Consider the following 15,345-nt stretch of genomic DNA (forward strand, 5'->3'; position numbering starts at 1 on the left):
TGGCATCCGGGAGGGGTCGGACACTCCTGTATGTGTAGTGGGATTTTCAGGTGACTGTATGTGTGACTAGTAGTAAAGACTTACGCTATGCAAGTGGCTACGACTGATCACATCGGGCAACCGTTACGGCAAACTAGAGCTCATTCACACAAACTATTTCCCACGTCCAGGTGTAGAACGGACAACACCCGAACTAAAAACGGACGCATTAATGCTAATGGGCCAATTCAGACGTCCGGTGTTTTTCACAAACCATCCGTCCATGATGAAGAAAATCGCAGTATTTTCTATCCTTGTCCGTTTTTATGCAAGAATGCCTCATAGAAGTCAGTGGGTCTGTGTTAAAAACGGAGGCCATTCGGATGCCATCCATTCGGTTTTTCACGGAAGGTTGCCTTATTTGAGAAGGTTAACCAGGATGTAGAGCCAGAGCAGTGTGGTCTCGAATTAAAACCTGGTCAGAAGCCAAAAATACGCACGAATATCTCACAATTCTCTCTATGCTATAGAATGTGGTGTTTCTGCGTTAATGTGACCATCTTAGGGCCTGTTGACATCAGCGTCGGGCCTGTTCACATCCGCGTTGGCCTTCCGTTCATGGTTCCAGTCGACTATGCTATTTTCACTAAAAAGCCTGAAACCTTAAAGAACGGGGAAAAACGGAAACCAATTGCAACAGAAGCAATGCCGTTGAAATCCATGGTAATGCAAATGGAAGCTGTGGTTTCCGCTTGGCATTCCGTTCATCGGTTCCTCTGACGGAAAGGTCGAAGGGAACCGATGAATAGAATCTCAATGTTGATGTGAACACGGCCTTTTTTTAGTGGGTTGGGACATTCTACAGTCTTTTTTTCTCATAGATGTAAAAAACTGATGGCACTCGGATGCCATCCGGATGGAAAAGAAATTACAAAGTGAAAGCAAGCGCAGAAAAAACAGATACCTACTGATGCAAAATTGTCAGTTTTTCACTGACTGAACTCATCTGACGGTTGGGGCTAGACCTAGACTTTTTTTTGTAGTGGGCGATAAATCGCTGTCCAGAGGAATGAAGTCTGCTTCTAAAGAGATGTTGAAAGCAGAGGAAAAGTGACATAAATTAAAGCGTTTGTCCTCTTTGAATAATTGTATTTTTGTTAGAAGGTTCTCTCGACGATAAATGAATGGATGGCCGGGTTTTACGCTGCAGGCATTTCTAGGAATTTTTTTTTATGAACTGGTATCCTAAACTGGCCTGCGTATTTAAGATACAGCCGAATGACCAGTTGTTTATAAAGCAGTAAAATAATACTTTCTTCTTTTTATGCCCTTTCCAATAATCAAAATCTTATTAGCTTTTGATGCAGCAGACTGGTATTGAGTGTTATAATTTAGTTTATCAATGATCATTCCATCCAGACCTTTCTCAACTGTATACCAATAGTGATCCATTCAGAGTATTAATAGCATGTATGTTTTTTGTCATAAAATGTATAACCAAACACTTGTGAACATTGAACCTCATCTACCAATTTGCTGATCATTTAAAGGGGTTTTCCCATCAGGGACATTTATGACATATCCACAGGATATGTCATAAATGTCAGATAGATCGATCTTGGACCCGCACCGTGGTCGGGTCGGGAAATCCAGCCGTCACTCAGACCGTTTTTCACTCCCCGATCTCTGCCGTGTGCAAGAGCAGGTTCTGCTTTTTGCCGCCACAAGAGAGCGAATCTGTTTGCAGCTCCTATTCAGGTCCGCTGTACACCGAATGGCCCTCTAGATTTTTACAGGTATATATGTTTGGGAACAAAAACAAGTGTTTAAAGGAACGGAGCATTCGAGCCTTATTATTTTTAGAGAAACACGTTGTAACGGTAGGTACGATTTATTGCTTTAAGGTGACGTGATGATTTAACCGCATTAGTGTAAAAGTATACATGGCACGGTAACCGGTATTTACTTGTCTCACAGGTTATGCTGCTAGGAGATTCTGGTGTTGGAAAGACGTGTTTTCTCATCCAGTTTAAAGATGGGGCGTTTCTCTCAGGCACCTTCCTGGCAACTGTGGGCATTGATTTTCGGGTGAGAGTCCCCCATCAGGTGGCCTCCTTTTAGGGATCCTTGCTGCATCTCTTATCTGCTTTCTTATTTGCCTTGCGTATAGTTATATCCCGTGTCACAGCGTAATTCCTCTGCTTCACGGGAACTACTGTAATGTACATCCATAGGCGCACGGTCTCTCTATTTCTGGCTTCCTTTTGTTTACTGATGCAGTCCTTGTACTTTTACAGTTTCGTATATTCTCTAATGTCATATATATATATATACATTTTTTTTTAACATGGTAGCCACTGTATGACATCTGTCACAGGCCTCCATTAAACCCATACGTCATGAACTTTTTCAAAAGCTTTCATGATGTATCTGTTACATTGGTGCCAATGTAGCCTATGGGTGACAGATGCGTTAAATGGGCGCATTGATCTGTGTGAAATCTACATTTGTGATGCTGATTAAAAGCCACGTCTCTGTATTGAGCATAGAGCTTGGCCATATGGACTGTATGTGATCTGATGATGATCCGTCCTCTCTCTCCTCTCTTCTCCGCAGAATAAAGTGGTTACTGTGGATGGAATGCAGGTGAAGTTACAGGTAAGAGAATGATAAATTCTTTGCGCACATTTCACTGTATGACAATTGTCAGTATCTATGGAGAAATCTTGTTTCTGCAAGAATCCTGAATACAGGACCTACCGATACATGTCTGCTGTGGTGACGGCGCAGGTCCTCTGCTGGTGTATAGGGACGATAACAATGTGATGACCACAGAACTATTCCAGGCCCAAGAACAATAAAGTTGTGGATTTCTGTGTATGAATGTAAAGAGCAATTCCAGCCTTGCTATGGGATTTTTAGCATTAGGGCTCATTCAGACGGGCGTGATTCTCGTCCGTATGCTGTGCGTTGAAACAACGCACAGCACACGGACCCGTTGATTTCAATGGGGCTATTTACACATGCGTGAGTTTTCACACACCTTTTTACTCTGGGTGGAGTTCATCTTTTAGGAAAATTTGAATGGGAGTCGGTTCTACCATAAATGAATAGTCAATCACGGAGGATATAAGACGAGCTGTGCCTAACGACAGGTTGTAGGGAGATTGATTTCCTGCAGCTTGAGTGCTATGGTCCATAGAGCGAATGATTCTGATAATAGATGTATATTAGGGAATTGCTTTCTATGTAGAGTCCACTGTGTTTAGTATTTCTACATTCCAGCACTCAGCCCTTTAGGCCTCCTGTACACGGTGCCCATAGAAATCATTAGCAAACACTAAAGCGATATGGACCCCAATAGTTGGTGGGCACATTAGAAGTCAATACAAAGGAATGCCTGCCGGCAACAAAAAGCCCTGTTTTCCAACTATCACTAATTTAAAATAACACATTTTTATTAGGCAATTATAGCAAAGAACAGACTACATAGAAATTAAAAAGTTCAAGTCCGTAGCTGACAATGATCAGCATAGTGCAATGTATAACGAGTCTATTGTGGGGATACTGAGTGTTAGCGGCTGCAGAACGCTGCACTCAAGTCCACCGTTAAATTCTAAAGAGTCAGCAAGAACATGTAAAAAATTTCAGGCGTTTTTTTGTTACCTGGCCTCCCAAAAATTGGGTTAAAAAGTGATCAAAAAGTCGCATCTACCCCAAAATGGTACCAATAATAACTACAACTACAACTCGTCCCGCAAAAAAACAGCCCTCATGCCACTACGTCTATGAAAAAATAAACTTAGTTAAGGCTCCAATAAGTCAGGAAAGAAAAATATGCAGTTGTGCAGGTCCGAGGGGAACATTTCTTTTGTTTCAAGAGGCGATTTATCAAGGCCCTAAAATTAGGGAACCAGGACGGGGCGGGCCCAAACATATCCGCTGGAAGCAAGAGTGCCCGTGTTATACCAGGACTACACTTTCCCAGCAAAATTCCCCAAACTACAAAGGTGTGGAGTGTGGACCAAAAGGGGGATAAGAAAGGACATTTATCAGTTCGACACCGGCCTGTGCAGAAAGGATTGCTTCACATCGTAACAAACATCTATGGATCATATTATTGTTTTTTTACACCATTCTTCTACCACCTGACTATGCCCCTGATATACTCTGCCCAGCTTACATGTACCCCCACATTATAAACGCAAACACCAGCAATACTAAAACAAAACTACTACCAAGCAAAATCCGCCCTCCAAAAGCCAAATGGCACTCCCTCCCCTCTGAACCCTACAGTGTGCCCAAACAGCAGTTTACTTCCACATATATGGCATCGCGATACCCGGGAGAACCCTTTTAACAATTTTTATGGTGTGGATCTCCAGTGGCACAAGCTGGGTACGACATATTTGCCACTGAAATGCCATATCTAGGGAAAAATGGGGTCACTTGTGGGTTTCCACTGTTTTGTCCCCTCAGGGGCTTTGCAAATGTGACATGGCCTCCGAAAACCATTCCTGCTAAATTTTAGCTCCAAAAGCCAAATGGCGCTCCTTCCCTTCTAAGCCCTAATGTGTGTCCAAACAGCCATCTATGATCACATGTGGGGTATTGTTTTACTCGGGAGAAATTCCTTTAAAAATGTTGCCATGATTTTTCTCCTTTAGTCCTTGTGGAAATGAGAAAAAAAATCTCAACCTACATTTCGATTTTAATTTTCACGGACTACTGTGTGGTCGAAATGCTCACTATACCCCTAGATAATTTCCTTGAGGTGTGTAGTTTCCCAAATAGGGTCACTTTTTGGGGGTTTCCACTGTTTTGGTACCACAAGAGCCCTTCAAACCTGACATGGTGCCTAAAATATATTCTAATAAAAATAAGGCCCAATATCCACTAGGTGCTCCTTTGCTTCTGAGGCTGGTACTTCAGTCCATTAGCACGCTAGGGCCACATGTGGGATATTTCTAAAACTGCAGAATCTGGGCAATAAATATTGAGTTGCGTTTCTCGGGTAAAACTTTCTGTGTTACAAAAAAAATTGATTCAAATTTAATTTCTGCAAAAAAATATGAAATTTGTAAATTTTACCTCCTAGTTTGCTACTAGCTTTGAAACGTCTAAAGGGCTAAGAAACTTTCTAAATGCTATTTTGAATACTTTGAGGGTGAAGTTTTTTAAATGGTGTGACTTTTTGGGGGTTTCTAATATATAAGGACCTCAAAGCCACTTCACACCTGAACTGGCCCCTGTAAAAATAGCCTTTTGAAATTTTCTTGAAAATGTGAGAAATTGCTGCTAAAGTTCAAAGCCTTGTAACGTCCTAGAAAAATAAAAGGGTGTTAAAAAAAACTTGGCCAATCTAAAGACATATGGGGATGTTAATTAGCAACAATTTTGTGTGGTATAACTGCCTGTCTTACAAGCAGATACATTTAGGGTATGTTCACACGCTTAACAAAAAACGTCAAATACGGAGCTGTTTTCAAGGGAAAAAAGCCCCTGATTTTCAGACGTTTTTTGAGCAACTCGCGGTTTTCACTGCGTTTTTTTACGGCCGTTTTTTAAGCTGTTTTCATTGGAGTCTATGAGAAAACTGCTCCAAAAACGTCCCAAGAAGTGTCCTGCACTTTTTTTGACGAGGCTGTAATTTTACGCGCCGTCTTTTGACAGCGACGCGTAAAATGACAGGTCGTCGGCACAGTACATCGGCAAACCCATTGAAAGTAATGGGCAGATGTTTGCCGACGTATTGGAGCCGTTTTTTCAGACTTAATTCGAGGCATAAAACTCCTCCATTACGTCTGAAAATAGGTCGTGTGAACCCAGCCTCAAATTGAGAAAAATGCAAATTTTTGCAGTTTTTCGCTAAATTTTGGTGCTTTTCACAGTTAAATACTGAACGCATCAAGCAAATTTTTGCCAGTAACATAAAGTCCAATGTGTCACGAGAAAACAGTCTCAGAATCGCTTGGATAGGAAAAAGCATTCCGACGTTATCACCACATAAAGTGAAACATGTCAGATTTGAAAAATGAGGCTCTGTCGGGAAGGTCAAAAGTGGCCAAAGAGGGAAGGGGCTAAGTAGTTGAATTATATAGTTATACTAGCTGAAGTACCCGGCTACGCACGGGTCTCAAAGTAAACCTTTTACTACAAAATACATACATTTTTATTCTAAAAGGTTGGCGATGACGCATCTTGTCAGCCTGGAGATGGGGTTGGGCCTGAGAGGTTTCAGCAGCGCGGGCAGCAGCCACGCGCTTTGCCACAGGAGTCTTCATCCAAGTGCAGGGTTTCTTTCTGGAGGCATGACTGTTATGAAAGTGGTTCAATTTATGAGACTGCTGAAATCCACGGCGAGTAAAGAAAGATGGCTGCATTGTTATGGGAACCTGGTGTGAAACTGTAAATGAAGAACCAGCAAGCTTCTATTGTCTGATACAGGTCAGCTGATGTGATAAGGGAGTGGACCATTAATGTATTTTTTTTGTGTATATGTTGAATGGCAGGTACTAGAGAGCTGAAACCCGGTCTAAAACTTTTTCGCAAGCGCGTGATTTACTTATGCGCCAAATTTGGTACAGATTGGTCCAGTCGTTTGGCTGTGCTTAAAGAACAGACAACAGAAATTCATATATATGTATGTGTGCGCGTGTGTATATATCTATCAGCCACTGAGAGGTGAAGTGAATAACATTATCTTTAAGCAATGGCGCCTGTCAACGGGACGGCTATATTAGACAGTTTTAGGCAGTAAGTAAACAGTTCTTGGAGTTGATGTGTCGGAAGCTGGAAAACTGGACGAGCGTGAGTCCACACACAACGAAATTGCTGCAGAAAATGTCTCTAGCGATTCCGTTGAAAGTCAAAAGCTTTTTGCTGCGGCAAAAACACACCATTTCCTGCGTTTTTTGCGGCAGAAAATGGTGCTTAAATTGCTGCGTTTTTCCCAATGTTAGGAGATGGTAACGTCTCCTATGAAAAAACGCAGCTATTCAGTCCACTTTCTGTAGCAGGAATTGACGTGGTCCGTAAAATATGCACCGCAGGTCAATTTCGGCTCGGAAATTTTACGCAGCGTGGGGATGAGATTTGTTAAATCTCATCCACATGCTGCTACTGTATTCTGCTGTGTTTTTTCCAGCCAATATTCCACCCCCGGAAAAAACACGGCACTTCCGTTACGTGTAGACGAGCCCTAAGGATCTCCTAGACTGTGACAAGGGCCACATGGCTAGACCACTGGGTCAAAGCACCTCCAAAACAGGAAGTCTTATGGGCTGTTCATGATATGCAGTGATTAGTACCCACCAAAAGTGGTTCAAGGAAGGACAACCAGCGACAAGCACTTGTGTGCCCAAGGCTCATTGATGCATGTGGGGAGAGAAGTCCGGTCCAATCCCACAGAACTGTAGCACAAGTTGCAGAAAAAGTTACTGCTGGCTATGATAGAAAGGAGTCCGAACATACACCGCATCACAGCTTGCTGCATTTACCGCTGCAGACCGCTCGGAGTGCCCATGCTGACCTCTTTTCGCTGCCGAAAGCACCTACAATGTGCTTGTGAGCATCAGAACTGGACTATGAAGAAATGGAAGAAAATTGCCTGGTCTGATGTGGACGGCTTGGTGCATGTGAGTCGCTTACCTGGGGAAGAGATGGCACCAGGATGCACTCTGGGAAGAAGGCAAGACGGCGGAGGCAGTGTGATGCTCCGGGCAATGTTCTGTTGGGAAACCTAGTGTCCTGGCATTCATGTGGGTGCTACTTTGACACGTACCACCGATCTAAAACATTGTTGCAGATCAAGTACACCCCTCTTTGGCAACAGTATTTCATAACGGCAGTGATGTCCTTTCAGCAGGATAATGCCACATTGCGAAAAATTTTCAGGAATGGTTTAAGGAACATGACCAAGAGCTCTAGATGTCGACCTGCCCTCAATCCGATCGAGCATCTCTGGGGTTGGCTGTAAAAAACAAGTCCGATTTATAGAGGCCTCACCTTCACTTACATGACCTAAATGATCTTCTGCCGACGTCATATGCCAGTCTTAATATAAAGAAAGTTTAAGTAAAATGCGCCTAACTTATGATGAAGCGCACACCTCTTGATAAATTAATTGCATCTCTGGCTGGCCGTGTTTTAGAAAGTTGAATCTACGCCAGTCATGAGCTGGCATAGATTTACGACGTCTACGCCAGCTTCCAGGGTAAATTGGTCAAGCTCTGCTTACTCTTTAGAAAAGTGCCGTTAATGGTCAAAGTTGTCATTTTTAACGCAAAAAAAGTGACTTTTGTGCCATTTGCAACTTACTGGCATAGAAAAGTTTATAAATTCTCCCCAGTGTATGCTTCCTGCCAGTCTTACCCAGTGAGTCCGAGTTATGAGAAATTGGGTTGTTACACTTCCATACAAGTGGTTGTGGAGTCCCTTCATCTTGGCTAGCACTCAGTAAGCAAAGCCTCTCTGTGGTCTGAGGTAATCCCTCTGGTAACCGATCGCAACCTAAAGTTGACCCATTACCACAGAAAAAAGTAACCTGCTCTTTTGCAAAATATCTCCGTGGACAGTTGTTGACCATTTGGCAATATAAAGATATAGAATTTTGGAACATGGTAAATTTTTATTACTCCATTTTTCATTCTTGGGGAAAGTAGATGGATCAACCGTGGATGAAAGTACTTACAAATATTAACTTTTATGTTCGGGTGCTGGGACCCCAGTGTTTACGAAAACGAGAGTCCTGTGTTCCCCGTTTGCGCGTTAAACAAGTGTGCGCGCTTTTGCTCCATTTATTCTCTATTAGACTGACTTAACTAGCCGAGTGCTGTACCATGTCCAACGCATCTTGTAAATCGCCGATTTAAATTACCACTTGTAAAGCTTTAAAATGTCTGTACGTGTGTATTACGGCTGGGCAATTATGACATAAATCAAAATCCCGATTAATTGAACATGTAACCTCGATAAAGATTATTTAGGCCACACCCCTTTTTCATGCCACACCCCCTATTTGCATGCTACACTATTGAATTCATATTTATCCCGAGCCTGCTGTATATAATATACCCCCTGACACTGCCCGCACACAGTATATTACCCCCATAGCTGCCACCACACCGTATAATGTCCCATAGCTGCCTCTACATAGTATAATGCCCCCGTAACTGACTTCCATGCAGTATAATGCCCCTATAGCTGCCCCCAATAGTGCCCGATTAAAAATAACATACATACTCACCTAACCCCGTTCCAATGACGAGTGGAGGAGATCCCTCTGGTCTGTGCAGCTCGCTGCAGAGAGGCATGATAACGTCACTTCCTCGCGTCCAGCGATACACAGTGAACGGTAGAGCAGGGACCTTGCGTCTCTCTGCTCTACCGTTGGCTTCAACTGTATCTGCGACCTGAGGATGCAGATACAGTTTAAACCAAGAGGAAATAATTAATATTAATTGCACTGAAATTCAATTTATATTTTTTTATTAATTGCCCAGCCCGTGTGTGTGTGTGTGTGTGTGTGTGTGTGTGTGTGTGTGTGTGTGTGTGTGTGTGTGTGTGTGTGTGTGTGTGTAAATTTTTTTTTTATATATATATTATATCATGAACTTCTTCTAGATAAATAACAGATTATTCTATTCATTCTTTTTACCCATCACCATATTTCACGTTTAACATCCTGCAGATCTGGGACACTGCCGGTCAGGAGCGCTTTCGAAGTGTCACACATGCGTATTACAGAGATGCACAGGGTATGTGAACGGACTGGTGATATGAAAGGATGGTGACATTAACTGGTGCTGGTAACTTTTCTTTCCTACCCCCAGCTCTGCTCCTGTTGTATGACATCACAAGCAAGACGTCATTTGACAACATCCGTGTATGTACCAAAATGATCAAAAAAAGCTAAGCCTGTCTCTACCCTGTCCCTGTCTTCCCTCCGTAAAGCTCTGTCGGCACTTAGCCACGCTTGAAGTAAATTATATGTGCAAGCATAATAGTGTTATCTACAACTACTCAAACTTTTACTTACACCTTTCTCGTTATTACAATATCCATACTGACTTCAAAATTAATATCATCTGTTTAAAACAAATGGTCACCTTTTTAATACAACGTCATTTTTAGGTTCAATAACCTAATTTAGGTTTTTCTGATATAGATCTCCTAATCCCTAGCTCCCTCTAGTGGTGGATGCAGGCAGGCAGATATATGCACGTGTTGAACCTCCTTTAGTTTAAAAAAAAAAAAAAAGAGTGTTCATGGGTGGGCATTCACTTTAAGGATAACGCCACTGAAAATGAAAGTCAATTTGGAAAGATTTGTGTCTGTTTAGTAACGATAAAATCTTCTGCTTTCCTAGTTCTTTTTTTTTTTTTCTTCCCACAGGATAGGTGATCATTTTCTGATTGCTCGGGGCCTTACCACTAAGACCTTAACCAATTGTCCCAAACCCCATGATCCTCCTCACTTCACCCCCGATCACGCATCAGCTGCTACTTTTAATATCTATGCGAATGACGGAAACAGCCGAGCGCTGTTTCTGTCATTCCCGTATACTTTGAAGGAAGCGGCCGTGCATGTTTGACCAACGCTCTATTTAATGCCCTCCTCACTGCAGTCGAGCAGTGAGGAGGAACAGGTATTTCCGGACCCCCGTTCTCGCATATGTTGGGGGCCCCAGCAGTCAGAAAATGATCACCTAAAATTCTAGGAAAATACCTTTTTAATTTGTTAGGCCTCATGCACACGACCGTATTTTTTCACACCCGTAAATACTGGCGTAAATACGGGTCCGGTGTCACACGTATTCCACCCGTTTTGCACCAGTATTTACGAACCCGTGCTCGTAAATATGGGTCCGGTGTCACACGTATTCCACCCGTATTTACGAGCACGTTTTTGGCAGCAAAATAGCACTGCACTAATCGGCAGCCCCTTCTCTCTATCAGTGCAGGATAGAGAGAAGGGACAGCCTTTTCTGTAATAAAAGTTAAAGAAATTCATACTTACCCGGCCGTTGTCTTGGTGACGCGTCCCTCTCTTCACATCCAGCCCGACATCCCTGGATGACGCGGCAGTCCATGTGACCGCTGCAGCCTGTGATTGACCTGTGATTGGCTGCAGCGGTCACATGGCCTGAAACGTCATCCAGGACGTCGGCCCGGATGTCGAGAGGGACGCGTCACCAAGGCAACGGGCGGGAGACCGGACTGGAGGAAGCAGGAAGTTGTCGGTAAGTATGAACGTCTTTTATTTTTATTTTTTACAGGATAGGGGATACATGTCTTTTGTTTATGGCAGAGCGGGGAGATACCTCCCCGCTCTGCCATAGTTTTCATTGTAGTCCCGGCGGTAGTTACGCCACTGGGCTGTGGCCTGCAGACCGGGTAGTCCCCTGACCTCGCCTCACCTCGCAACGCTCCCGTAATCACGGGTGAACACACGCAGCCACCCATGATTACGGGAGCCCCATAGACTTCTATGGGATGCCCGTGCCGTTATTACGGCATGAAATAGGGCATGTTCTATCTTTTTTAACGGCACGGGTACCTTCCCGTGAGCAAACGGGAAGGTACCCGTGGCTAACAGAAGCCTATGAGCCCGTTATTGCGGGTCGTAATAACGACCCGCAATAACGGGTGTTTTTACGGTCGTGTGCATGAGGCCTTAGTAAACACCAATACGGTTTGACACTAAGCAACAATTGTTGCATTGATATATGACAATATCCGTTCACTTGATTGATTAATAGTATCACTGCCTATATGAACGATTAAAATTCGATTTTTATTGTAGAAAATCTTACTAAAATTGGGCTAAGTAGCCAAAGGTACTAAGAAGGCGTAAGCACGGTACACCAGACAGATGGAGGAGCGATAGAAAAACTGTTGTTAGCACCATTTGCTGCCAAGCAACACTTCCCCCTGTCTGTATTATGATATAACACCTGGTCAATCCGTGCCACTAACACGTGTCCCTACGCGTTTCCTCACCGCTGATATTCACGGTGATTCATCAGGGGTCACACTGATGCGATAACAACACATCTATATTTGATTATGTGATATGGCCGGGAGACACCTATTGCGTGTCTCAGATCATTCACCCGGCTCGTGTACGACACTAGTCAGCTGGTCGAACACGAGCCGAGTGAGATGCCGGACATATGTAGTACTAACCCCTCCCTCCCTGGAGTGACGCGGCGGCCGGGCAGCCAATCCCCGCGAGGCTGGGCGGCCAGAGCAGGGCCGGCCCCCGGGCGCTCGCTGTCACTGCAGGGGGGAGGAACAAGAGCGTCCCTAGTAACCAGGGATTACCAGGCGGCCGTAACCCACTGGCCTGGGATGTTGCAGCTATGAAAAGTAACCAGAGAAGAACACAGCGATCCTGAGCCCACACTGTGGCACATTCGATCACTGTGTGTGTCATCCTGCAATGGGAGACTCCGCAATCCCGGAGTGCAGTTGACAATGTGCACTCGATCGCCGTATTTGTGAACAGAGGGAATGGGGGAATGTATAGCAGTACATTACACACTAAGGGACCGCTCCAACCTCCCTAAAAATGCAAGCCATACTGTAGGGATTCAAGCGTTAGACTGGCAATGGGGCAATTGAACATGGGCAGGGTGTGACATAAGATTAACTCCGGCCCCAGGTGACATATGACCAATTCAGAGGAAACAATTAAACGATATCTGTTCATTGAGACCCGCCGGTTTCATGGTATGCATGCGGAAAATCCATTGGGCCTCTTTTTGCAGAATCCTTTTGTCCCAATTGCCCCCCCTGGCAGATGGCCTAATCTGTTCAATCCCCTGGAATTTGATGACGTGGGTATCACCGCCATGTTTTTCCCAAACATGTCGGGCCACTGAAGTGTCCACATTGCGGCGAATGTCGCCTATATGATCCCTTATTCGTCTCCTGAATTCTCTAATTGTCTTGCCAATATACTGCAGTCCGCATACACATGAGATCAGGTACACGATGCCCCTAGTTTTGCAGTTGATGAAGGATCTATTTTCATATGTCCGACCAGTCGTGTGGCTATTGAAATTCTTGCTACAAGAAATCGATTCGCAAGCTCTGCAGGACCCACATCTAAATGTACCCTTAATGTTATGTGTAAGCCATGTGGTAGGGCGAATGGACAACATATGACTATGGACTATACGATCCCTGATATTCCTACCCCTCCTATAGGTAACTGATGGTCTGTTGCCTACAAGGTCCCCTACATCTGGATCTGTCCTGAGGATCCCCCAGTAGGTCTGTAGGATCCTGATAACTTCCTGATTTGATGAATCGTACGTGCCTATAATGCGCATTTGGTCATCGGTCGTACGTATTTTGGGGTTTAGGAGTTCGCTCCTATTGCAATGAAAGGCATTGCGATAGGCCGATCCCAGGACATCATGGGGATAGCCCCTCCGGCGAAATCTATTCTGTAGGTCAGAGGCAGCTAGTTTGAAGTCAGTCAAAGTGGAACAGTTCCTACGTACCCTTAGGTACTGACCTTTGGGTATGCCCTTTCTCAAAGGTGCGGGATGCCAGCTCTCCCATCGAAGGAGACTATTCGTTGCTGTCTCCTTCCTGAAGATGTTGGTTTGTATATATCCCTGTTCGGTTTTATATATATTGATATCCAAGAAGGTCATTTTACTCTCATGGATAACAGATGTAAAAAAGAGCCCCATTTCGTTAACATTAAGGATGTCCACAAATTCGCTGAACTCCTCTTTAGTTCCAGACCACAAAATCATGATGTCATCAATAAATCTTAGCCAGAGGATGATCATAGATGTCCATCGATCCATCTCCTCCCCAAATACAATCATTTTCTCCCACCAGCCCAGATATAAGTTGGCATAGGATGGTGCACAGGGGGTCCCCATCGCTACCCCCCTTAGTTGGTGGAAGAATTTGCCATCAAACAGGAAGAAGTTTTGCTCAAGAACAAAACGAAGGAGGCTGACCACGAACTCGTTATGGGCCTGAAAATGTGTTCCCCTTTCCTTCAAAAAGTCTTCTACAGCTCTGCATCCCGTGGCATGGGGAATCGAGCTGTATAAGGCCTCCACATCCAGTGAAGCCAGATGTACACCAGGATCACATTTGATGCCCTCCAAGCGTCTAAGTACATCCATGGTGTCACGGACGTACGATGGGAGGGCCACTACAAATGGACTCAAGATCCGATCAATATAGAGACTAGCATTCTGAGTCAGGTTATCAACCCCAGAGACAATGGGGCGACCCTTGAGAGGAGATGTGCCCTTATGTACCTTGGGCAGGCTGTAAAAGGTGGCATATTGTGGATGATCAGTCAGGATAAAACGTTGTTCATTAATGCTCACCAGATTAAGCGATCGGCCTTGATTTACCAATCTCTTTAATTGGTTTGCAAAAGTTGGCATAGGATCACTTAATAGAATTCTATAGCATGCTGTGTCAATCACTAAAACAGGCCTTAGCCTAGGCCGCTGCCTTTTTACGGAAACCTGGTTTAAGTCGTGTGCGGGGCTGGAGCGGGTGCTCGACTGTCTTATGACTCATCCCCCCCCCCCCTCCAAAAATATATTCAATAAGCCCCATGTACCACAATACGGTACCAGTTAAAACTACATTTCGTCCTGCAAAAATACAAGCCCTCATATGGCGACCTCGACGGAAACCAAAATCGTTGTGGCTCTTGGAAAGCAGCGATGCAAAAAACTAATTTTAGTTCAGAAGTGTTTTTTTTTTATTGTGCAAAAGTATTAAAACATAAAAAAATCTATACATGTACCGTATTGTTGCAAACATAAGGACTCAGAATAAAGGTGACGTGTTATTTACACTGCATGGCGAACGGCGGAAATTTAAAATGCAGAGAACAATGGCGGAATTGCATTTTATTTTTTTCTATTCCCCACCCCCAAAAAAAATTGTTAATCAACCTAAAATGTGGCAAAATTGTCGTATTTTATAGGAAAATCATGTAATATAAAAATGTAGCAAAGATGGTGCATGTGAGCGCTATCACAGGGGAGATTTACACCTTCATTGCTAAAAAAAAATGTGTATTTATGTGAATTTTTGGTCAACGCAACTCCTTAGTTGCGGCATTTTAGATAGAAACTGATCCTATTGTATTGAAAACCATAACTGCGATGTAAACCGTTTTGGTTTTTTTTAAATAATCTTGTCATAAGCCCTTTATCGGTCCAGTACAAGGGGAACAAGAAGTGCTGTTATTCGGGTTGAAACCGTAGCAGTTATAAGTGGTTATGCCCCAGGTGTTTGTTTGTTTTTTTGTCCTTGTTGTCTTTTTTGTATGTTTTTGTATGTTTTGTTTATTAGAGCTTTTTTGTTT

The 15,345-nt window shown here is 43.7% G+C and overlaps 1 protein-coding gene across 5 annotated transcripts in view; it reads left to right on the top strand.

Moving 5' to 3' along the window:
* RAB37 (RAB37, member RAS oncogene family) overlaps positions 1-15,345 on the top strand; it is a 59,225-nt gene that overhangs the window by 32,731 nt on the left and 11,149 nt on the right. For 3 of the 5 annotated variants that reach the window (XM_075846410.1, XM_075846411.1, XM_075846414.1), the window contains 4 exons: positions 1,957-2,067; positions 2,596-2,637; positions 9,671-9,737; positions 9,813-9,865. In XM_075846410.1, coding sequence (XP_075702525.1) covers positions 1,957-2,067; positions 2,596-2,637; positions 9,671-9,737; positions 9,813-9,865 — 273 coding nt within the window. The remainder of the gene's footprint in view (positions 1-1,956; positions 2,068-2,595; positions 2,638-9,670; positions 9,738-9,812; positions 9,866-15,345) is intronic. The other 2 variants (XM_075846412.1, XM_075846413.1) reach the window with 2 other exon arrangements.

The sequence above is a fragment of the Rhinoderma darwinii genome, chromosome 13, assembly GCF_050947455.1.
Source record: "Rhinoderma darwinii isolate aRhiDar2 chromosome 13, aRhiDar2.hap1, whole genome shotgun sequence".
Classification (NCBI taxonomy): Eukaryota; Metazoa; Chordata; class Amphibia; order Anura; family Rhinodermatidae; genus Rhinoderma; species Rhinoderma darwinii.